General features: G+C 36.5%; 1 protein-coding gene across 1 annotated transcript in view; it reads left to right on the top strand.

Moving 5' to 3' along the window:
* LOC140135676 (NACHT domain- and WD repeat-containing protein 1-like) overlaps positions 1 to 25370 on the top strand; it is an 87691-nt gene that overhangs the window by 9058 nt on the left and 53263 nt on the right. Inside the window, 1 exon segment of the mRNA XM_072157259.1 lies at positions 23053 to 23426. Within this exon segment, the coding sequence (XP_072013360.1) occupies positions 23053 to 23426 (374 nt within the window).

Below are 25370 nucleotides of genomic sequence, written 5' to 3'. Positions count from 1 at the left end.
TGCTGCTGTATGCCACAATTTTCTCCATTTTGCTGGTTATGCGGTTACATAGGCAGGTAGTGACATCTAGCTCCTGTAAAAAAAGTAAACATACTTATGAGACCATTTTTGCACCATAGTGTACATAAGGACCAGTAATTGCACTGACAAAAATTTCATTGATATAGCTCTTTCCACTTCTGGGCGATTTCTAAAACTTTTTGATACCCCCTCGTACATGTAGCAATTGCCATGGCGAAACTTCTCCTTTGGCCCCCCGAGTAGCAGATTGTGTCACATTTTACACCTAATTTCGCATTAGTTTTCTTCAAAACATCATTATGATCATATGATGAATAAAAAAAAAGAGGCAAATACTGATCATTTTGATAAACATGTGATTAATTAATGTGGGAGCATCACCTTAATTAGGAATAATATCCTGACAAATAAATTGTAATTATTGTAATTACATAGAAATTGCCATGGTGAAACCTGTCAAGGAAAAATTGACGCAATTGGAAGAAAATTAAAATTTATAACCGACCCCATGCTATAGTAAATTTATAATTGTACTGGTGTTTTGACAATTCACCATGTCAACCAAGGTATAGTCAGTGAGCAATGACTGAGGAGAATCAAACCAAAACGACCTAACCTCATTTCCAATGGCACAAGTCTGTAATGTTCATTAGCAATCATATCTCAAAATTTGACCTCAAGTTTGTGGAGTATGAATTTGTGTACCCAACAAATTCAAAGGTCATTCAATGGATGTACAAATGTAGTGGGACTAAAGAACTGTGCCTCTGCAGATGATATTTATTAGTGTAATTTCTTTCTTGACAAATTGAAATGTTAATTGATTGGTGAATATTTTCACTTTCAACAAGGTATCATTGTAAGCGCAGCTCATTACTAGTCCTCAGTCATGTAGTACCTTGGTAACGGAGTTGATGCTGATGCGCATGTGTGCATGATACAATCAACAAAAATGAGTTGTTTGTAGCGGAAAATTGCAAACCTACTTTTCAATTGATTTTGTTGCCCCATTTAGCAAGTTAGGGTATTTTATGAAGCAATATCAAATTTGGATTTACAGTTTCTGAAATACAGTAACTTTCATGTTGCATAAAACAATGCAATATGAAGAAGTAGAAATCTTATTTTGGCTGCTATTGGGCTATTCCAATTAAAATCCACATTCCCCCTGTGGAAGATTTTGGAAATATCTTCCACAGGAGGAGTATGAATTTTAAATGGAATGAGCACTTCAGGCAGCTCCATTTGAATTTCATACACCCTCTGAGAAAGATTCTACCTGAATCTACCCATGAGGGAGAGTTAAGTTTCAAAATGGAGCTGCTAATGTGTTAAGTCCATTTGAAATTCATACTCCCCCTGTGGAAGATATTTCTAAAATCTTCTACAGGGGGAATGTGGATTTTAAAGCCATATTATAACATTTCTGTAAAAATAGATTAGTATTTATTTTTCATAAAATGTTAGCTTTTACTGTCAGATATGTCCCCTTTTAATTTTGAGCCAAAGCATAGAAAATTGGAATTTACTACTAGCGCCCATGCATGTTACTCCCGCGGTTGTAATACGGTAATATTTCCATCGTAATAATAAAACACCGGTTCCATCGTTTTATTCAAAATCTCGGATTTCGACAAAACTACAGCACCTAAAGTCTTGATTTTTGCAGAGTATCTTTATTGACTAAAGTACATCACAATTGTGTAAAAACCAGAATTAAAAAAAAAATTGAGGGTGTTCTCCTCAGCAAATGTTATAATATGGCTTTAAATGGAATAGCCCATTTCAGCATCAGTTTCAATAGCAAGTGATACAGATATTTTTGATTGATATCATTCCATCTTCACCAATAACAAAAGAACCATTTGCTTTGCATGAGTAGCCACTCAAAGACAAGAATATGAATTAATAAAGAGAAAAGCAGTGATGACTATATTATTTAGTATTATTTGCTCTCTTGAGTAGACAAGATGCACATTGATACCAAGGTAATAGTACTAATATGAGCATTTGACGTCATTACTTTGTAGTAGTACTGTGGTAGTTTCATGCATGGTTTATTTAAAGATACTTAATGATTCTGGGTAAAATTAGAAAAAAAAGAAATGGTTTGGTACTGTAATAAACGAGAATGTGGTTTGAAATGCTAGCACATTCATGTAGCTTCATCCATATTAGCATGCTATGCTTCATTAATTGCAGATGGTTTTTGCAGGATTGTAAAACTAGGAAAATAATGTATTTTATGTTGATTAAAATGGAAAGAAGAGGAGGAGTCAGAATTGGAAATAGCAGGAATGGGAAAATGTGCAAGAAAAATGTGATTTACACATAGAGAGAGAAATTTGGAGAGTGGGGGAGCCAGGGGGGTGTAGTCAAGTTTGGTTTGGGTAGGGATGTGCATTGGTGACAAGTAAGATATGTATATTATAGGGGCAAGGACTACAACTACTGCACTGGAAATTTGATTTCAGCACAGACAACAGTTGTGGAGTTACAGTCAAAAATGAGGGAAAACCAGTATTTGATCAATACATCAATAACTACTTGCTTTGAAATGTTGAATTTTCAGTGCAGTAGTTGTAGTCCTTGCCCCTATAATATACAATGCGTTATAATTTTTGAGAAAAATGCAAAAAATACGCACAAAATTGGCCACTAGGGGTGTAGTACGCCCTTAAGGGGGTACTCCACCCCTCGATAAATTAGTGTCTATTTTTGCATTTTTCTCAAAAACTAATAACACAGTGGTAACAAAAGTTATGTATATTCTAGGGGCAAGGAATCCAATTACTACACTGGAATTTCAGTGACTCAAGACAAGTGGTTTGTTATTTATGATAAGAAATAAGGTATCGCTAGGATGTACCTCGTTTCCTATCATATATACTGAACCGCTTTTCTTGAGACACTGACATTTCAGTGTAGTAATTGGATTCCTTGCCCCAATAATATACAAAACTTTTGTTACCAGTGTGTTATTATTTTTTGAGAAAAATGCAAAAATAGTCACAAATTTACCACAGGGGTGTAGTACCCCCTTAAGGAGAGCAAGAGAGAATTTATGAAAAGGTATGAATGCATTTTTGAAAAAAATACCATTTTTGTGTGCGCTAAACATTTTGCTGCTAATTTCAGTAGTCCTAATCAACATAACAATCAATAACATTTATTGTAATTAAATATTTTCAGGCTGATTGGATTTTGTGACCTTTATTGGTCGCAAAACAGCTGTCTCCTTTTGAAATTTTGAGTCAGATTTTGTTTATTTATTTGTCGTAAATGTTGGTAAACATGTTGCATGTGACATATATAGTAATATGGGTAATCACCCCGGGGTAATCACCAAGGACATGGAAAACAAGATCAATGCCTTTGCAACATCTTGCTACAGAGTCATGTTAAACATCAAGCGTGTGGATCAGATTCCAAATGAAACCATCTACAATCTGACCAATACCACTCCACTGGTTGCCAGAGTCAAGATTCATCAACTCAAATTTCTCGGCCATATACTGCGGCTTGAAGACGACGAGCCTGTGAAAGAATAATGCCCTTTATATATTATATTCCACCACATGGGAAGAGGAAATCGGGATGGCCTGGCACACTGTACTTACAGTATGTCCAGCACCTCCTGGGAGGTACTGAAGGGATGCTGCAGCCAAACAAAATTGTTTCGCTTGCCCTAGATCGCAATAGTTGGAGAAAGCTTGTAGTCGCCTGCTCTGCAGCTGACTGATGATGATAATTATAAATCACCCACAAGCTGCAATGACATTGCATTGAATGCGTACATTTTCAAGATTTTGCATACATTGGACTTTGGATTTGAAGGGGTACACAAAGTGCATGAGCGTGTTTATGCGCTATTTATGCATTAAAGAAAACCCTGGTTATATCCTCAACATTTCATTTGTCAAGATTTAGTTCTCTACCCCCCCCCCACCCACCCTAAGCAAAGACATCTTTGACGTATTAGGTCTGAATGTAATCCACCATTTTCCAAAACTTGTTCCAAATCAATTTCAACCCTGTTCATTGTGCAAATCAATTCTGCCAGACAAACTTTTCAGGTCAGTTCCTATTAATAATATGATGGTACTCGAACTTCTGAAAATCAACACCACACACCTAACCCTACGCACCAAAATTATAAGTCCCAGGACACACTATGATGAGGTCCACTCTAAAGTAGATGTCATTGAAAGGCACATGGCAAGTTGTCATTGTTTATTCACATAAGCAATATTTGCAGATAGGTTTAGTTACCTAGTGACATACAACAAAGCTATTGAATATCTGAATTGTCAAGGTGCACTTCTGAGGACAGTTTCTTGATGTGCAAATATAAGGCTATTCTCAACCACAAGACAGACAGTGTTGCCAATGTCCCGACTTAAGCACCAAATTAGGCTGCAAGAAAATCATGTCATGATTTGAGCTACTTTTGCAAGTGTCAGGCAGCGGCAGTAATTTCATGTAGTTTTCTTTTATTTATCTGAAGGAAAAGGAGTTGAGTCCCTGTAGTTCTGAATTGCAATAATAATGGGTTTTGTAACCATTTATTGATTGGGCAGTAAAGTACCTGAAGTGTTTGTTATCATTCAAAATGCTCTCCCTTGGGAAGTTCCGCCCAATTGTAAAAGTAAAGGAGACGATCCTGTATAAACAGTGATCGGAGTACCCATCTCTCTCATTGGCGATTGGGCCAGACTCCTCCATGTAATGTTGCTATTGGGGGATCGCTACACCTCCTACACAGCGAGTCTGTTGCCTTCCCAGCATTTTAAGAATGCCTGTACCCATTTATACACCGGGGTGGAGAGGAGTAATCGAGATAAAGTGCGTTACTCAAGGGCACAACAAGAAGGCGTCGCCGGGGTACAAACCCGCAACCTTCTGATTATGAGTCGGAGCCCGTTCCGCTCGGCCAAATATCCAGTATTGGATGCTTTTTTGTTGGGAGTTGTTTGAAATTGAGCTACTTGAGAGTCATTCACCGCACCCTGGTGAGCCTGTTAGATGTGGCGTGTACTGAACTGTTTTGGCAACACTGCAGACAGATCATACTATTCATAGGAGAGGTATTAGGAAGTTTTTGATTAACATGATTATAAGAACTTGGGTTGTCATTTTTCCTGACTTTCAGTTGGGTCTGCAGGTTTTTGCTTTATCAAAATGACATTCAGTATTTGAAAGGGGAAATATTTGTTTCATAAACTAATGTGCAATTTTAATTGATACATGTCCCCAGATAAACTTTCTTTGGGATCGAAATTTTTTTTTGAGAAGTCATCTTGTTAGGCAGGAAATATAAATTTAATTGTTGCTTACAATTGCTCAATTAGATATGTATTGAATATATTGACTGATGTGCAAATAGTTACAAATAGATCAATAGCATAATGAGTAAATGTCGTTGAGGATATGTTCCCACTATGTGACCTAACCAAGTAAATTGAAGACAATGTCACCTAAGTTATTTTTGAGTTATTAGACAATTTACCATTCAAATCTCTATGTTCTTATTGTTTAAATAAACCAATGTTTTCAACTATAAGTTTCTTACTACACATTTTGATGGTAATAAAACTGATTTGAAGTTCCTGATTATGATGTAAAAATCAAGATTACAATTTATTTTTCATGGCAGTTTCCTCATTTTGCATTTTCCCTCATGATGCAGGTCACATTACATTTTTTTTCATAGTTTTTCTCTCACCCCCCCAATTTACAAAATAGTCCCTAAGAAAAAAAAATATATATGTAAATGGCAATTTAAAAGGACACATGACCTTCCTAGATACTTAAAGGGGTTGTGTTACAATTAATTAACAAGCTAATTACCAGGCGATGATGTAATTACTATAAGCCTTGTTGTTTCCTTACAAGTGGCTAATGTATTTCATGGCAAAGACATTATTAGAAACACTATAAAAAAAAAGACAAAGTGAGTGTTGTTGACCAGTTTTTAAAAACTACTTTGAAATAATTAGAAATGGCACAGAATTGTACAGATAACTTTCATAGAAGGGATATAATTTAGAGCATGTGTGCACCACTGCACCTGAGTATGAAATTTACCAGAGTTGTTGTTTATTTTGCTACATTTTTAAATTGCATTATTTTATGACAATTAAATTTGGTCAAGAAACCTAACTGCCCACCACTGAAAAATAAATACACTGTCAAACTGCAACAGCACCCTCTACTGCTGTATTCTAGCCAGTTTGTGTATTTGCTAAGCTCATTACCCAGCATGCACTTGGTTGCCATCAAAAGCCCTTCTTCTCATGGCACTGTGGGATTATTATGCCCAATGCACAACATACAGTACATCCTGGCACTAATCAACCAATGACCTGGACCTGTCTTTTATGCATAGGCACTGCCTTGCTAGTGCTGCTGTCTTGTGCTGCTGTAGCTAGCTGCCTATGTATAGTGTGTGTGGTGTGTACATGTAAGTGTAGCAGCCTGTACTGGGTAGTATGGAGAAAACGTGTGAGTGAGTAGAGTGCACACTGTACATTACAGCTCGCTTGCTACATCTGGGTGTTTTACATGATCAAATGTAAACCCGGCTGCCTTCCATAAGGATAATTCAAGTTGTGGACAATATCGGGACTAATGGAAACTTATAATAGATGACTTTTGTTGGTGTAAATTGGACATTTTCTTTATGATAGTGAGATAGTGCTGCTGGTAGAGAAGCAAGCATCTCTCTTCAGTATGGGGACATGGTAAGACTAAGAACACAATTTAATGTTATTTTGTGTAGATGCATGCATCAATAGCAAGTTATATCAAGAGTAACAAAAATCAAATCAAACAAATATAACTTTGTTGTTATAAAATGTCAATATTTGTGCATAAATGTTGTGTAACACAAGCATGACAAGTAATGTCATCCTGTGCATGTTGTGAGCGAGGCTGCTGGTGCTGTTATTCGTAAACATGATAAGCCATAAAGCTGTGTGTGCATGGCAAGTGCATACCAGCACATTGCTCTTCATGTCAGTGCTCCTAAAGTAGAATTTCTTGTTTTTTGCTAAAAATGTTTGCTCAGATTCAGATAATACATAGATTGTAAGATCTGAGACAAATTTATTCATCTCAGGTAAGAACGCAAGATGTACTTTCTTCCTTCCTTCCTTCCAATACTGTGCAGCTCTCATTTGGTCGAGAATAAACGCACATTACTCTATTGTACAGTGATAAATATATAATTTGTGCAGGTACAGGTCTCAGCCTTGAACATGTTTAAGATAAATGTTGTGGACGACTCAAAAACTGAACTGATGGCAACGGTGGGATAAAAAATGTGTAAACTGTAGATCTTTGTTCCAATCCAATTGGTGACAACGGTGGGATAAATTACAAAACCATGATCTTCAACTTCAATGTAAAAGCAATATTGTGCATCATTTACATAGGTTTCAGCATACCCGGTATCGTAATAGAAAATCACTGATCACTACTGCCATTATTTTATTATTATTAATTATTAAAACAAACACTTCAAAGGCACTATACCCACAATTATCGGAGTAAAACATCTTTTTAACTGCCAGTTATTGGTGAAGGTTGTCCGTGTACTTCAGTCCCAGCCTGACAATCAACATGATCAATGTAAGTCAGTTTGTACATGATCGGTATTTTTTGGTGGCAGAGGTGGGACTTTTGAAAAAGAGAATTTTTTCGTCATCAAGGCATTATTTTAAAAAGGTCTGTAACCCGATCGATAGCATCATCCCCCGATTTTTCTCATTGTTGATGAGTTTGTAGTACCGTATAATAAGTCGTATTTTTCTCATAATTATATAATACCATCCTGAAATTTGATGCTCCAAATCAATTTCCGAAGAAATTTTGAAAAAATAAGCGAATTATGGCTAGCGAATTCAGGAAAGTAAGGAATGAAATTGGTGAATCAAGATGTTTTACTACGATATCAGTTCGACCGGAAAATTTAGATCAAAATATATAGAAGGCACTGTAATGATTGATATACACTTCAAAAATAAAGAAATTCATAAGGGGCAAAATAAATAAAAAGCATTACCCCCAAGTATGATAAGTGGAACATTCATGGCAAAAAATTAAGAGAGCCGGCCCCCATTAAAGAATAATTAATTACCGGTACGAATCTTTTTTTCATGATTACACCAGCAAAATTAAAAAGAAATTCTTGGGGTCAAATTAAATAAAAGCATTTAAGATACAGGCATCTTGTCAAGAATGATATTTGGGCCTAGTGGTTTGGAGAAACATCGGGACATGAATGGGAATACGGCACACAGAGTTGTTTTGGGATGCCGGACCAGAATGCAATTAACACGTACCAACATATTGGGAATATTGGCTTGCTACATTTGTAGTTGTGCTAATTATTCACATTTATGCTGAAAATGTTCTTGTTTTCTCACATAGATGCAAGGGAACGATATTTGAAATTGTATGCAAGTTTAAAGACAATCATATCTTAAACCAATAGGGTTACCCCCGTTAAGTGATTTAAGTCTGGCAGTGATTACAAGTGTTAACATTGTGATTGGGCATGTGTTGTGAACGGGGTTGGGGTACCCAATAAGGTTGTTTTGTAAAATTCATCTTGATATAGAAATAGTTGGCCGAACAAAAATGATGTTGTATCCTTTCCTGTAACCTGATCAACTCAAGGCAGCTAAGCTAGTACCCTGTGTCATTACTGCTGCTCAACCACACAATCAGAAAAATTGGGAAACACCGCCCTTTTCAAAGGGTGATGTTGTTACAAAAATAAAATGACGAGTAAAAATTCTACTAAATGACCTAAAAGGTCAAGTCGTCTCTGAAAATCAAAATGGCGAAATTTTGACAAGAACTGTCAGTGATTGTCACCCTTGCGAGTGAAAATACAGCTTATTTTAGCCAGTGCCAACAGGGTGTCATCAGTTTGAATTTGGTTTTTCACAATGTAACAGTAATGGAAAGAAAAATGTTAATTTTCGTCTTTTTTCGGCGCAAAAAATGATGTCGCGGACGCTCACCTAAAAGCTGCCATTCCATCAGCTATCTCAATCATAAAATTCCTGGTTTAATGACGGCGATGTATAATTATATAATGGACCAACCATGCAAAAACGTGCAGACCGTACAAATTTTACCAACTTTAAAAAAAATAAATTTAATGGGTTTTTTTGTTTTTTTTTGGGCCAAAAAAAACAAAAGCAAAAACAAAACTACTGGAGGTGGAGGTCCAAAACGAGTCAACAATGGTTGATATTAAATCCTGGACCCTTCAATTGAAAATTATCAAATAAAAGTGCACACAGGTTTTTACCGGACTGCATTTTAATTAATAATAGTGTGAAAATTTAAATTTTATTGGCGACTGTCATATCCTGTGGTGAATACAATGCATGTTGAATTCTCTGTTCATTTAAATTTTGGAATTTATTAAAATGCACCCAGTCTGATAAAAATATGGTGTGCACTTTACAACCTTGCCAGAATTATTCTTTCTGCTGATATCAGAACTAATATTGATTCAATGTCTTCTCTCAAGTGGCTCAAACTAGATAATAGGTGGAATAATCATATTCTTATTATGTTATATAAATTGATTATCTTTGTGCCAAATTTTCATTTACTAAATCCACTCATGATCATGACACAAGAGGTACTTAATCCATTTGCTGTTCCTCAATTTAACAATAACTCTGGTAAGAGATTGTTTCAGGAGAGAGCAGCAAATATGTGGTATAGTTCTGTTGATGTTGACACTCACAACTTGAGCCTAAGTGAATTTAAAGAGCACTTTAAACCCCATTGTTCAATGATTTTCACTTGTATATAATTTTTCATTCTTGTAATTTCTTTATAAGGCCAAGTAAAAATAAAAACATGTTTCTCGTCCGGGTTTTTAAAAATTAGGAGAATGAGGGGCTTTTTATTTTTTATTTTTTATTGGAAAACGACGCTAAATACCTGTATTTGGCACCATGTTTCGGGTATTCGACATACAGATTGATATCTGAGAAAAAGGAGGAGGCCCTTTTTATTTTATTGTTTTGAGAGGTAGACCCCTCTAGTGATCACAAAACTCTTCTTAAATGATGTATTATGCATTTACAAAGCCGTAAAATAAGTTTCAACTTCTGAAACATCTTTTTCTACAAGTTATAACTGAAAGTTTACAAAATAAAAAGAAATTTGAAAAATCTTCAAAAAAATGAGGAGGGCGCGGACGAGAAACATGGTTTTTTTTTACTCGGCCTAATGGTATTGTATATTTTTTTATAATATTTTTGTAATATTTTTAAAGCATAATTTAAGCACACAGGTATTTAAAATTGATTACACCCTGTATGTCACAGGGCCTCCAAGAATAGCAGTGCTCTTATACATGTACACCTCGTATAAAGAAAGTTGAAATAAGTAAATACAATAAAACCAATTTAGTGCACATGCTCTTTTTAAAAATTATTTCAAATTGTTTTAAAAAGGGTTCCAGCCTTTGTTATCAACCATTGTTGACTAGTTTTGGACCTCCAATCTATAGTTTGGTGGGGTTTTTTTGGCAATTTTTTTCCCTTAGTTACATTTACATGATCAGCAATTTTTCCAAATGTTGAATAATAACAGCCTATAAACCATTTACAAAGTATAGCAAAACTTGTAGTCTCTATTTATTTCCATGTGGTTTATGTATACGCTTTTTAAATACCATAAAATATTCAGGAATCTTGAACGGATACAAATATTTTCCACACTCTTTTTTTCAGATCGTTACAGGAAACAAAACATTATTTTTGTTAAGGCCTGGCAAAAAAAATGCAATTGCGCTTAAATCATGCCCCAAATCAAATCTCACATTTTTGGGTCATCCATGTTTTCAGACAATACGGTAATCATGCATAATTCACAAATACAAAATCATAATCAACTGAAATTTTGGAATATAAGCTTTTTCATGGATATCTACTGAAAAATGTCATAAAAAGAGGATGCTAGGATCACAAATTCCCAATCCCCAATCATCCCCAATCCAAACGCTTATTGGCAGCAAATCTTGAAATAGTTGACGAAGTATACCTTGGGTCTTGGATTGATAGCATTGAAAAGGACATTAATATCAGGAAAGCCCATGCATGGAGAGCCTGCAACAGCATGACCAAAGGTTTGGAAGAGCAGCCTGCTTAGAAATCTAAAAACCAAGCTTTTCACCAACACAGTTGAATCAGTATTTGATAATGTATGGTGCAGAAACCTGGACAATTACATCAAAGATTAGGAAGGCACTTGATGATTGTTACACAAGACTACTGGCAGTCGCACACCACCAATAAGGGGATGTACTGCAATCTCCAAAAGACTGAAAACCAAAAGGCTGAGATTTGCTGGACACTGCCAGAAGTGAAACAGAGGCAGCTTCCAGAGTTTTGCTGTGGCAGCCTATGCATGGTAAAAGATCAAGAGGCAACCACAGGACTACATTAAGCAACTAATCGAGGATACTGGGCTAGAGAGACAAGACATTAGGAACTGCATGCAGAACAGAGTCGTGTGGAGAGCCATCAGCGGAGTCCGACTAGAAAAGTCGACCTAAGTAAGTAGTAAGTAAGGATCACAAAATACTCCTTTAATAAATTACTGTGGCTTCTATTGATCAGCCTGGGACACATTGAATATTAAAATGTACAACTGAACCCAGCTTTTACAAAAAATACTCCACTTTCCAACCTTAAAAATAACAAGTAGTTTAATAGGGCCTAAAACTTTTTTTTTCAATTTTTTTTAAAAAACCAACGAACATTCAGGCCTTGCCGTCTAGATTTTAAAGGCGAGAGGTCAATCACTCGCTAGCATGATGCTAGGCGAGTGGTCGAATCACTCTCTACATTTTAACCGAATCACTCGCTAGATCTGAAAAAATTATTCATATACTAATATGAAACAATATTACACACTTGGTTCACAAAGCTTCACAACCTTTCTTTCGTATCCAGGGTTTAAGGCTAACTTACTACGGTAGATCGGATACAGGATACACTGAAGTGATGAAACTTGCATGTACATGTAAATTGATATTGGATTCAATTTTGGGCGATTCGCAGCGAGCGATATTAAGTGTCTTTGGCGAGTTTAAAATCGCTTGCTAGAAATTGAGTTGGAGCGGTGCGAGCGGTGGCGAGTGAGAGCGATCGATCACCTCAAACGGCATGGCCTGAACATTAGGAACATCAATATCGGATATCAGATTGGTAGATAAAAGTCATTTTGGTTTACTTTACACCCACGATTCAAAACTGTGACCAGCGAAATATGCACATGTACGTCACTGCCGAACTTGAGATGAACCAAAAAATAGTCTGACCAGAGCTGGAAAATAAATGTGTAAATTTTCCTCCAAATACCAAATTTCCTTATCCAGCAAGGTTCCTAAATTCCTCACTTTTTCCAGGCCAGAGTCTGACAGTTCTTTGTGAACTATTTTTCACCTATTTGTTAGCAATAGATTTTGATGAATTCCAAATGTTTTTGCAATAAGTGATTTCCTCCTTGATTTTAAGTTTCCTGTGATGATGACATCTAGTAGGGTCTTGACAGCTTTAAACCAGGGATGACTCCTTGTCATTTGGCTGACCTTTGCAAGGAGTTTTGTTTTGTGTGTTTGTATCTATCTATATGTTTACTTGTCTGTAGCATCCATGATTTACAGGCCTTAAATCCTAAAAAGGTTGTGAGGATAGAATTGGAAATCATGAAAGAGGTCAAAGGTCACTAGTTAGGCACATCAGTATGCTGTACAATGCACATTTAATAAAATCATTTAAATGTATAAGAAATAGGTCCAAAATTAAGAGCAGCGTGCTTTGATTCTGGTGCAGCCCTCAAATTAACCAGCAGCATATGCCGTTGGCACCCCTCCCGACTGCCGTGCTGCCCCTCTCAACTGCCGCGCTGCCCTCAGAATATGTCCTTTACCAGCGAAGTTGCCGTTTGTGCCCCTACAATATCATACCCCTTCATTATAAAATCATTAAAAACAAGCAGTATTCGAAATAAGAAAATAAAGGTGGTTGCCTGTATTTCTGCATCAAAACTTCTACAAAAGTTGTACTGTTAACCTGTGCAGAACTCACATTAGTAGCTGTCAGTGGTGGATAACCACTTATTTCGAACACTGTTAAAGAGGAACAAGCACATCTGGAATAATGAACTACATAATTGAGTTATGTGGCCCAGGGCATGTCAGTCCAGACACCACCTAAGTCCAGACATGTATACAAGTATACAGGAGTGTGATCTATAAGGACAAGGTCACCTACCAACTGGCCAGTTGACCAGGCCAACGTTTGTTCCTCTTTAACAAGTAGCGAAACAATTGAAGGAATTAAAGACAGTATTATTTGATTGATTCTTGATTTTCATGGTTTTTAGTACATGTTCTCTGGGATGTTCTCTTTCCACGTTACATGTATGTACGTAACATTGCCTGATCAGGGAAAAAACACTATTTATGTGACTTTTTGTTCACAAATGATACCCCCTTGTCAATGAGAAGTGGCTCCCTGGGGATGTTTACTTGTGCAAGCCTACTACACATTTCTCAGGGTCATGGGTTTTTTTTACATGCATATTTTTAGCTGGCAAGGGTGTCTACCGGCATGCCAAACAGATTTCGATTTTTCAGTGGCGGCGCCAGGAATTTTTTCGGGGGCATGGGGGGGGCAAAGTGAATTTCAGGGGGGAAATTATCAAATTTTTCATAAAATTGACTCAAAAAGTGCAAATTTTTGCAATTTTGGGTTTTTACTGGGGGGGGGCAACTGGGAGGAAATAGTTCTGGTTGGGGCTCCCCCTGTGGAGGGGGGAATTTTCATCACAGAGATTACTCAAACAGTACTTTATAATGAGCCAAAAAATAATGTGTCAGAAAAAATGCTACAAAAAATCCATATCTGTCTGAAACACTAGTTGATCAATATGACACTGCAGTAGAAGTAGCACTTACATGTAGGCCTAAATGCTGTCAATTTGTTCAGAGAAAAGGCAGTGGTGTGGCTGCAATGCTGACCATTTTCAACTGAATAATTACTATCCCATCAGACCAGTTCCCATGGGAAATTATGATAGAAGCGACATGTGAACTTATGAACTACATGTATATAAAACTCTGGAAGCTTCAAGTTATACACGTAACATGCCTGAGCAGTCAAGTTAGCTCAGTCGATATAAGCGTTCGGCTATGTTGTGACAGGTTGCGGGTTCGAACCTTTGCGGGGGTTAGTATGCTGATATGCTCTTGTGTAAAATTTTTAGCTTGAAATTCCCCTGGACAAGGAATGTACAGCTAATTGTCTCGTTATAACCCGTACGAAACTCGGGGAGCTGATCCTGGCTGCGACGGTCAATTGTGGAATGTCAAGGGTGTGCGCTTCTTAGCTGCCAGTCCCTGTGTTATTGTTTAATGGTTTATGGAATGATGTGGTGCCGTAGTGGTCAGCGACAACCTGTAAAGTGTGCCGAGGCTTGTGGATCAACGTCTAGGCGTTGTGCCTGTGCATAGCGCACTATAAATCACTGAGCTTTTTTTTTCCACAAAGATGGACAAATGTGAACATCCTGTCATATTTTCAGTTAGTTACATTCAATCTCAAATGGAGTTTACCAAAACAACCGTGTAATGGGATTATTTTGAAATTTTAAAACGCTTGAATTGTCACAAACAAATAGGCCTACATGTATGTTGATAAATAATATAAATACAAGCTAAAACCGTTGGGGTTCGATAATGAACCCCACAAAACTAACCAAGTATATTGGAAAATGCCATACGGCCGGGCGGTTTCACAAGTTGCCGGCTCGATCATGTCATCCGCCGCCTGATCTTGCCCTCCCCCCTTCAACTAGCCAAAATGTTTCTACCCACTTTATGTGGAACCTAATTTGTTTTTATTTCAAACCTTACAGGGTCCACAACTTACAAGTTATACTTTTTAAAATAAATCAAAAAACATTTTAGAATGTAAAAAGTTAGGTGTAGTACTTATTTTTACATGTGGACCAATTTTATAGCATCACACATTGCATGTTATACTGGGGGTCACGGTCATAAGTGAGCCCTCAAAAGCGATCCCATAAGTGAGCCCTCATTATAATTATGCTGAGATATGTTTGATACACCCGGTACTTTAATTGTGGCTAATGTAAACCCTTCATGACTATTTTATTGAATGAATATGTGTGATAAACATCTGTATAATTATCGACAATGGCATTGTCTATTGTGCATAATTGTGCATCTTCTGTATGAAGTTGGTCTAATTGTAATTAGTCGTAAGTGCTAATAAGTTTCCTGGTGAAGTCACAGCCTTGGGTATATTGTGATCGTCATGGCAACGGAGATGCTTCACTTATTGTCAAAAAATTCCGGTAGTAACCAACCGCTGATGTCATAGAAACAATGATTAATTTGTGCCTAAAACGATGTTGCTATCGTCATCTAAATTAGAGTACCATCATCATATATATAATTGGGAAGAAGTTTGAGAGCTAATAATGAATTTTCATTTGCTCTTATAAAAATTAGTTTATAGTCTGATCAGCTCCTAATCGGAGGAAATTGTTAGGCTTTTACCACTACATGTACGCCGAAAAGTAGACCTACATTTAAGGGGGTAACTACACCCCTGGCCAATTTTGTGCCTATTTTTGCATTTTTCTCAAAAATTTTAGCGCATTGGTGACAAGTAAGATGTATATTATAGGGGCAAGGACTACAACTACTGCACTGAAAATTCAGCAACTCAAGGCAAGTAGTTATTGATTTATTGATCAAATATTGGTTTTCCCTCATTTTTGACTGTAACTCCAGAACTGTTGTCTGTGCTGAAATAAAATTTCCAGTGCAGTAGTTGTAGCCCTTGCCCCTATAATATACATATCTTACTTGTCACCAATGCACTATAATTTTTGAGAAAAATACAAAAATAGGCACAAAATTGGGCAGGGGTGTAGTAAAATGTACCCCTTTAAGTGTGATATAGTTGGCCTGTTTGGTCTATAATAGGTGTGTTGAATAAAGTAGTAGACAAAGTATAGGACTTGAATTAATAATTTGTGATGCCTCTGATGAGATGTCACAAGGCAATTCTTGAAATAAAATATATTGATTATCATAAAAGTTCATCTGTGTTGGTAATCAATTAATATAAATGAAGAATTGAACTTTTGTTCACAACACATAAAGTTGCTCACCTGAAATTTTCGGGTTGTTATATTACTACAACCTTCTTCAGCAGAATGATCCAGTTCGTTGATCGATTTGACGACTCCCGATTTATGATATTAGAACTGGGGGGGGGGCTACAACTTAGTAAGAGTCTACGATCCAGTTCTAACATCACAAATCAAGAGCTCCCCAAAATGAAATGTGCACACTTGTTTTAGCCTAATGCATACACATGTAAATCAAGAATAATAAATCCAGTTCATATTTGCAAATTTCTGGATGTTTTTACTTCCTAAAGCATAAAAAATTAACAATTAAAACAAAAGCAAGCAAACAAATAACAACAAAATAAATATAAATAAATTACTTTGACTCAAAGTAATTTATTTATATTTATTTGACGGCTTATTCCAATTTGCAATTTGCCGACATTTCTCGAGTTTTATGGGAACATTTCACATGTGAATTTTTTCTCATCTTTACAAGTATTTATTTCAATACATGTATTTCATTTGTGATTGTGATACTAATATTGGGCAAATCCATTTAAAGTCCACACACCCCCTGTGGAAGATTTTAAAAATATCTTGGGGGGGGGGGGTGATTATCGAATGGAATTAGCACATTAAATTAACCAATCTCTATTTGAATCTCACCATCCCTTTGTAGTAAACTCAGGTTGAATGTTTCTTAGAGGTTGTATGAAATTCAAATGGAGCTGATTAATGTGTCAATTCCATTTGAAATTCATACCCTCCCCCCTATGGATGATATTTCTCGTCTTCAACAGTTTGGATTGTAAATTTTATGAAATATTGCATTTAATGCATTGAAGATGCATGAAATACTTTAGTAATAAGCATGGCACAATATAATTCACTGGCAGACCAGTGCTCACGCAATAGTCTGTACATACTATACGTGTCTGCCAGAACTGAGTGGTCAAGCTATCTTTTATTTCAGAGTTTTTGTAATTGTACAAATGTACATGAACATTTTATTTTTATATAAAGTTTGATTATGAAGATAGAGAACCTCATCGGATATATAATTAGTGACCCGTACCAGCTTACCCGTACAAATTTACAGTAAGTCAGCCCACCTAGTTTTGAGAAATAGACAAACTAAGCTTAAAAATATAAAGAAAAACATACAAGAAATATACAAATAGTATTGATTGGCTAAATTCATCATAAATTTTTGAAAGTAAAGCATCATAAAAAAAGCTCATTTTTGGTCCAAGATTTCAAAAAATGAGTAAATTTTACTTCCTTGAAAAAGCCGCTTAAAAGATATTTTACTCTTTAAGGGGGTACTACACCCCTTGCCAATTTTGTGCCTATGTTTCCATTTTTCTCAAAAATTATAGCACATTGGTGACAAGTAAGATATGTATAATATAGGGGCAAGGACTACAACTACTGCACTGAAATTCAGCAAAAATTTCCAGTGCAGTAGTTGCAGTCCTTGCCCCTATATATAATATGTATACATATCTTACTTGTCACCAATGCGCTATAATTCTTCAGTAAAATGCAAAAATAGGCACAAAATTGGGCAGTGGTGTAGTACCCCCTTAAAACAGGTCACATTTTGTTAATTGTTGTTAAATAAATTGGAAGAAATCCTAGAAAAAAATCCTCTTACATAAGATATATGATGGAACTATGACATGAACATCTTCATATTTTTGTACAATATATAGAAAAGGCTACAACTTGGGAAATATATACCTGTGCAAATGATATTACTTATTAAATAAGGGAATTACATAGCCTGTTTATAAGCTAGGTTTGTGATTTGATAATACAGTATAATGTGACTAAACTAATTTGCAGATTCAATTTGGTTATAACTGGGTTATGGTACCAATTTTCTCTTCCTAACCAATGAAGGCATTGAAAATATAATTTAGTACCATACGGCGGATTAAAATGTTTGTTTTTTTTGTGGTTTTTTATTAATTATTATTAGTATTAATTAATTACTATTTGGCCAGTAATATCATCTTATTGAAACTGCCTAATTTTGACATGCAATTTATTTGATCCATCCTCACCAAATATGTGACTTTCCTACCAGCCATAATATTTGATGTTGCATTCCAATTTACCAGCTAGCAATATTAAATACGCAGACAGCTTGCCAAGACAACCTCCCTCATAATTTATCGATGCGTGAGCCCACTGCAAAATAAACCCAGGGCTCCATGTGTGCGTGCAACACCCAGTTCAACTGGGCTCCTTGTATTCGTGCTATAGCTACACACGAGCTCACTAGATGCCTAGTCCAACCGATGACGCAAATCCGTATACACTATTAATCAATAATGCTCAGATAGCTACACAGACTAGGTATAGCTGCCTGGGCAAGGCAAGAGAGTGAGAGAGAGAGACAGAGCGAGAGAGAGAGAGAGTAGATAGAATCTGTTGCTAGTCTTGCTATGTAGCTGGTAAAAGCCAAATCCAGTCTTATGATGGCTGAATGAATTGAAAAACTATCATGATGATTACTACTGGAGTCAGTGAGCTAGATGGATATGATACAAAGCATTCAAAGACGACTGTTGCATGCATGGTACTCGTTGGAGCTATGCGTTTATGAGCGCATTTGACCAGTGACTCACCTGGCTAATTGTGTGGCATATGAGGGAAGATGATGGTATTTAACTGGTGTGATGAGGAGGGGAGGGAAGGATGAGGTGGAGATGATGATGATGACCTATATAAATTGGAAGACAATTTGTGTGTCTGTTTTGTGCGGGGGTGTGGTGGGTGTAGAATTTGTGAGGGGTGTATCAGGGTGGGGGTGTGTGATCGTAAATGTTCATGTTCCATATAACTAAACAGATTTGAACTGCTAAATAAATTCATCAGGTTCGTTAATAAACATTATAAAAGATTTCTTTGGAACAAAACCAAAATTGAACTCACTATCTATTGGATTCACTACCGACCATGATAGGCAAAACCGTCAATAGTGAGTTCAATGTTGGTTTTGTTCCAATGAAATCTTTTATAAGATTTGAACTGGTTTGCTCAGATGTGAGCAAATGTATGATATTTGTAACATCTAATTATCTACCTGCATATTAGCTACAAAATATACCTTGATCTAGACTAGTACTAGGGAGTACTGTAGTAGCAGTGTTGGAGAGTGAACACTGCTTCCTTTCTGTACAATTTATATTGAGGAATAGATGTGCCCCAGGCCTTCCAAAACAAGGTTGTTTTATAATACACATATTGCAGGTCAGAGTTGGAACAGGAGTCCACCTTGCACTGAACAAGTGGTAATTTTCATGTTACATTTTTTGTGCTTTTAACATTTCAAGCTGCTACCGCAAAAATAATGATGCACAATTATATAACTTTCATGTATGTCAAGAACGAAATACAAATTTGCTTAACAAATTAATCTGCAAGAACATGATTTCCAGCAGTTTAAAAATCTCTTTTTGACAAAAGTGGGGGATGAGGCTATGGATCACAAAATACCCCTTTAAGCAAGAATATGATTTACTCAGTGATATTTAAGTTAGATTTAGGTGAAATTTAATGAACGTAACAGCCAACACTGACATTATTAATACAAGTTTTAATCTCACATAATATGGCATGGAAATTTTTCCATTTCGGTCACTTTTTGGTTGAAAATCTCAGGGGGAGGGGGTAGTAGAGGAGGGGTGTTTATAGAGGATGTAGGGTAATCTGTTCAAAACATGCTTAGAGCGTTTTCATAAAGCCTCACAGCCAACCTTAACATATTGTTGATACATCACCCTCAGTCCCTCACAGCCGCCTCCACTGGGGATGGATGGGTACATGTAAGTGAAAACTGATGCCAAAAACAAGGTCTAGCCAAAAGTATACCAATGATATTGTTCTAGATATCAAATTAATCTTTGTTACAAATGGAGCCAAATTTCATAGGGATTGAAGTTGTCAATTAGAAGGGTCACAAATTTGAAAACAACTTCATAATTCAATGGCAAATTTCCTCAGGCCAAAAAAAAAAAAAAGGTTTGTCTCAAAGCTTGCGCGTGCACGTTTGTAAAATCCCTCGATTTGACAAAAAGAAATGCGGAAATTTTTTTTATTTCAAAAAAATTTTTTTTATAGTTTTTTCCAGAAAAAATCGGCGAAAATCAGATTTTTTTCTCAAAATACCATTAAAAAAGTCGGGAATAAATTTTTTTTTTAAATCGCATTTCGCATTTGTTTTCAAACCACTCGTGAGCTTTGAGGCAAACCTTTTTTTTTTTGGCCTTATATTTGGGGGTGGGGTGGGACCACACTTGATATCAGTCAGCACCTCGGTAAAGGAGATTGTTTCCTATCAGGAGCTAAACAAGAAATATGAAACCATGGGAATGTTCACTGTCAAGGGCTTGGTTCACTGACCTTGGTTTAATCATATTGGCCAACTTGACCCTACTACTATGTTAGGTTTCAATTTCAGGGTATCAAATGTTGTGAAATGCTCCAATCCCACAATGCTGTTCTGTATTTGACTCAAATTTGTCTGTAAAATTATAGCCTATGGTAAAGAATCAGGTTTATAGGTGTTGTTGCTTTATGCATTATTAATAAAATAATTATAACAAAAAGTGAGATTTACGAACAAGGCTAGCAACTATCATATAGCAAGGGTCGGCCATGATTTAACTTGGTACCCTGTATTTAACCAGCTCTTTAGTGCTATGTATTGTATGGCATTTTTGTGTACACTATCATCATGTTAATTCAGCAGGGGAAGCAGCTAAGGAAGCTCTAGGTTGCCAGCCTTGCAAACAGGCCAGCCCATGCAGTTTGACGTCATTCTCTAGTAGCAAGTCCATGAAGGGTTTCATTTCCCAGCAGCTCCCAGGTAGTGTATTTATACTAGCCCTTTGCTTTCTGACCTTGACTGTGGTTTATGAGCTGCTCAGCAATCAGCTCTTGTCAGTCAAGCTTACATGCACGCAAAATTTAAGTCTGTTTGTGTAAAACCATTTCAACAACATTTCTTTATTATTTTCAAATGCCTTATAAATATATGCATGCTGTTTGCTACATGTACAATGTATATCGTTTGCAATAGAAAGGCGATATTAAATGGTTAATGTCTTTGAATGTAAATGACATCCAAGCCCTATGCATCCCTATAATTTGATTTGTTTTACATAGCCCCTGTGTAGCGCTGTCTCGTCCAATTGCCTAGCTTTTTCCACCTGAAACCTTTTAATTTCCATGGAGCTGGTAAATAATTAATGCTAGTAATTTGCCGCCGATCATCTCGCATTTTTTTCTTTAAATTCTACCATGCATCATCATCATTGCACTCATAAAGAAAAGCGGATTGAGTGCTGTAAATTATTTGGTGGAATCATGCACCAGGGGTCTTGTACATAGTTTATTAAACAGATTGACGTCAAGTTTCATTGAGATATTGGTCTTGAGCTGGGAAGAATATTGGAAATTAAGGTAAAATGTAGTTTCCATGGTACCTGCACATACCGTTGTCGTTCTTTCTAATCAAAGATAGCGTGAGTCTTTGTAATAAAGTGCGTCTCATGGTTGTGTACGGTGTAGTGGCCTGATCTTATAGGCTGGTTTATAAGGGCCCATGCATTAAAAAAAGTATACACACTGAGAAATAAAGCATACATTTTCATGTGCTTGATTGTTCTAAGCTAGATTATATTGGCATGTACACAAGAGGAATTTACATGTATTTGCATGTTATTTTCACAAAAATGTTGACTTTTACAGCTGCATTTTACTCTAAGAGCAATATCAGCTTTCTAGAAAAAAAAAAAAAAAAAACACTTAGAATCTGCTATAGTTTGTTCGGTTTATAATAGGCAAACAAAATGACACAAATAACATATTGATATTGAATGGCATGTCTCTGCATTTGCGCACGGCACAAACGCTAGTTGCACAATGCGTCACTTCTACCTGCTTGAATTTACGCAAGCGTAAGTTAAAATTTTATTGACACGCACAAAAACAAAAACTGAATAATTTTATATAACAAGCTATCCATTATTTTTGTGCTTTAATATATCATTGTGTAATGTATCCACAAAAACACTCCTTTATGTACAATTGTACATACATGTATACGTCTGTAAAAAGACGGCATCTTGTGTATTCTTTATTGTGCGCAGAAAAGGTCAGGGGTATAGTACATGTAGAGGAAGAAAGAAGTTCTAAGAGTGGCAAATTCAGGCCATGCATTAATTTTCCTTGGTTTTGCAGGTGCAATATGATCCCTGTATACAATGAAAGCGCTTTCATTGGCCTAATTCTATACTAATGTATTATAGTCAAGATATTTTCAGAGAATTGAAACGAAACTACTTTGGTATTTTGGCAAAATAAATGTAGAAGACCAATTGTAAAGCAGACCGACAAAAAACTGAATCACTTGAATCCACTCTTGATTAGCTAAACGTCCTCTCTTCCTGGTAATTTGCCCATGCCCAGAAGCTACTATTAAATATGCATATTGCAAACAGCTTTTGGTCTATGGTATTGAATATTGGGATATGACATAAAGTTTTGGGTGTGGCGGGTGGGAATAAATATTCTTTGTCAAATTGAAGAACCAACATATTCCTCCTGTGACAGATAGCAATGTGCCTGATTCCTGGAAAACACTGTTAAGTGAGTTTTCTAAATGTTTAAAAATGATCTTTCACATTTTAAATGTTTCCAAATTAAACATAATGTGCTTTTGTTTTGAGGCTTGTAGTGAATGTAATGTGACCCATCACATCAATTTACAATTCCATATTTTCTGTATTTACTTTCTCTTTGCAGCATGGGTAACAAACGCAGTAGTCATTCATCTGAGGAGAAGGAAAACAAAGACAAAGATGAGCAAAAAGGAAAAGCAAAACGGGATCAACCAAACAATGATTCCAAGGCAGCCCAGAAACCAAAGCCAGATGCGATTCACCCAAGCGTTCCACCCGACAATGAACAGTCGCCGGCAGGAGCATCGCCCTCTCCGCAACAGACTTCTCCATCAATTAAGGCACAATCAAAATCGTCCACATCCAGTGGCCCTAACCCTCCAGATCTATCCGAGTTTATGGAAGACACAAAGAATTTACTTTTAGGAAAATTTAGCGTGGTCAAGTGTAGGCTACGACCTCAGATGGTGCGGATATATGTCAGTGCTGCTGCTGTCGGTGAGTTGGTTTAAAAAACAAAATGTGTGGGTGGGGGTGTGTATACAATGTAGGGGTGCGTCAGTGTTTGCCTGCAAACGAGGACACACACAAGATTTTTGACATTTAAACTGTGGACTCACCTGCAAACAAGCACCGTCATCGCTTCGCGGAGGTCTGCAGTAGGTCGCAAGTGCATGCTAAATGCATTTTAGAGATACGTCCACTATTATGCATTAATATAGCACTGTAATTGGTACTGTGTATTGTACACAGGTATACAAAAAAATTTTGTCCTCGGTTTGTTGATTTTAAACTGTTGAATCAGATGTCCTCGTTTTGATAGCAATACACAATGTCCTCGGTTGCAGGCAAACACAAACAGGGGTGTGTGTGTTTTGCCAGTTGTACAGTTTTGATCAGATAACGGTGGATTTTCCATCCGTCTTCTTTCTCAGATAAGTAGCTATCTTCATACAGGGATACGTTTACAAAAAGAAATCCCCTTAGGTTAGACATCGGTATTAATTGATTGGTTGATTTTCAAATGCCACAAGGTAGAGGCGCAGTAATTCAATGCAATAATTTCCACTGCACTAGCTATCCATGGGCCCACAGTTTGTCAGTAGGGTTAATTTGTCGGATTCCGTCACAAGGTTCAAGTCAACTGTGTACTCTTGTGTGTCCAACGAAATTGGCCCGATGGCATCCGATAGACATGGGTAGGTAGGTAGGCTCGGCACGCATGAAACGAAATTGAATTCTTTTTAATTGGGACGTGTTTTGCTGCAGGAAGTTGGGGACAGTAAAGAAATATCTTGTACTGATGTGAAGTTGGAAAACATTCATAATGTCCTGTCCTCATCTGTTGGATATTTACCAGGATGTAACTCTCCACAAGTGGTTATTTTTTCGAGGGTTTTTATTTTACAAATATTGTGGTTCCGTAAAATTAAAGACATGCTAAATGTTCAATACATACATACATTAGAAGCATTTATAAAGCGCTACATACATAAAGAGCGCAGCACATATGACAAAAGAAAATGGCAAAAGATGAAAGCAGATTAACCACAGAGGAATGATCATAAACAGCAAATAGATAAGTTTTCAGACCCTTTTTGAAACCAGAAAATGTATTTGATTCCCTGATGGAATTTGAAAGTGGACCCATAAATATACCAATTTTTCAAGAAATATGAACCCATTGATATACCAAAAGTCAAAATTTTCGGCCAAATTTAACCCAAATTGTCTTAGTTTTTACAAATTTTCCCAATTGTTTTTGGAAAATTTCGAAATTTTGGCTAGATTGAGGCAAAATTGGGCTATTTCTGAAAAAAAAAAAAAATTGAAAAAAGGACCCATTTATATACCAAAATTGGCTTAGAAAAAGGGGTCATTGATGGTCATTTGTACTAAGTACCCCGGTTCCAAACATGCATTGCACATATGGAGCAGATTGAGCTACTATGAAATTAACAAATGGCTAAATGTTTCAGATCACAAAAATATATATTTCAGGTACAAATCCCAACCCAAAACTGGACCTAGACCCACTCCAAAAAAAAACAGCCTAAAAAATTCCCCTCCAGAAAATAATAAAACAAGTCTTCTGCTATGTACATCTCATTATATGACAGTTGCAAGATTTAGAATCTACATGTATCATATTGAAAAGAAAATCAATAACACCCATAGTGTCATTGTTTTATCACTATTGTCACGGCAAATTACAATTTACAAGGCAATTTTGGATTGGCTTGAAAGCATGATCATCAACTATTTAAATAAAGCATGCAGGCAGAATGCAATACTTCATACACAGCCTGTCCAATCTTGCTCACATTGCGTACATACATACAAACAAACATACATATACACAGCTAGTGGTGAAGCAAGCACACACACACAGCACAGCCCTGGAAATTGTAACGAGCTAGTCGTGTTAACGTTGACGCGTCG

This window comes from Amphiura filiformis, chromosome 16 (genome assembly GCF_039555335.1).
Source record: "Amphiura filiformis chromosome 16, Afil_fr2py, whole genome shotgun sequence".
In the NCBI taxonomy this organism is placed as follows: Eukaryota; Metazoa; Echinodermata; class Ophiuroidea; order Amphilepidida; family Amphiuridae; genus Amphiura; species Amphiura filiformis.
Note: the sequence above shows the minus strand (reverse complement) of the source record. Positions and strands in the feature narration are given on the sequence as shown.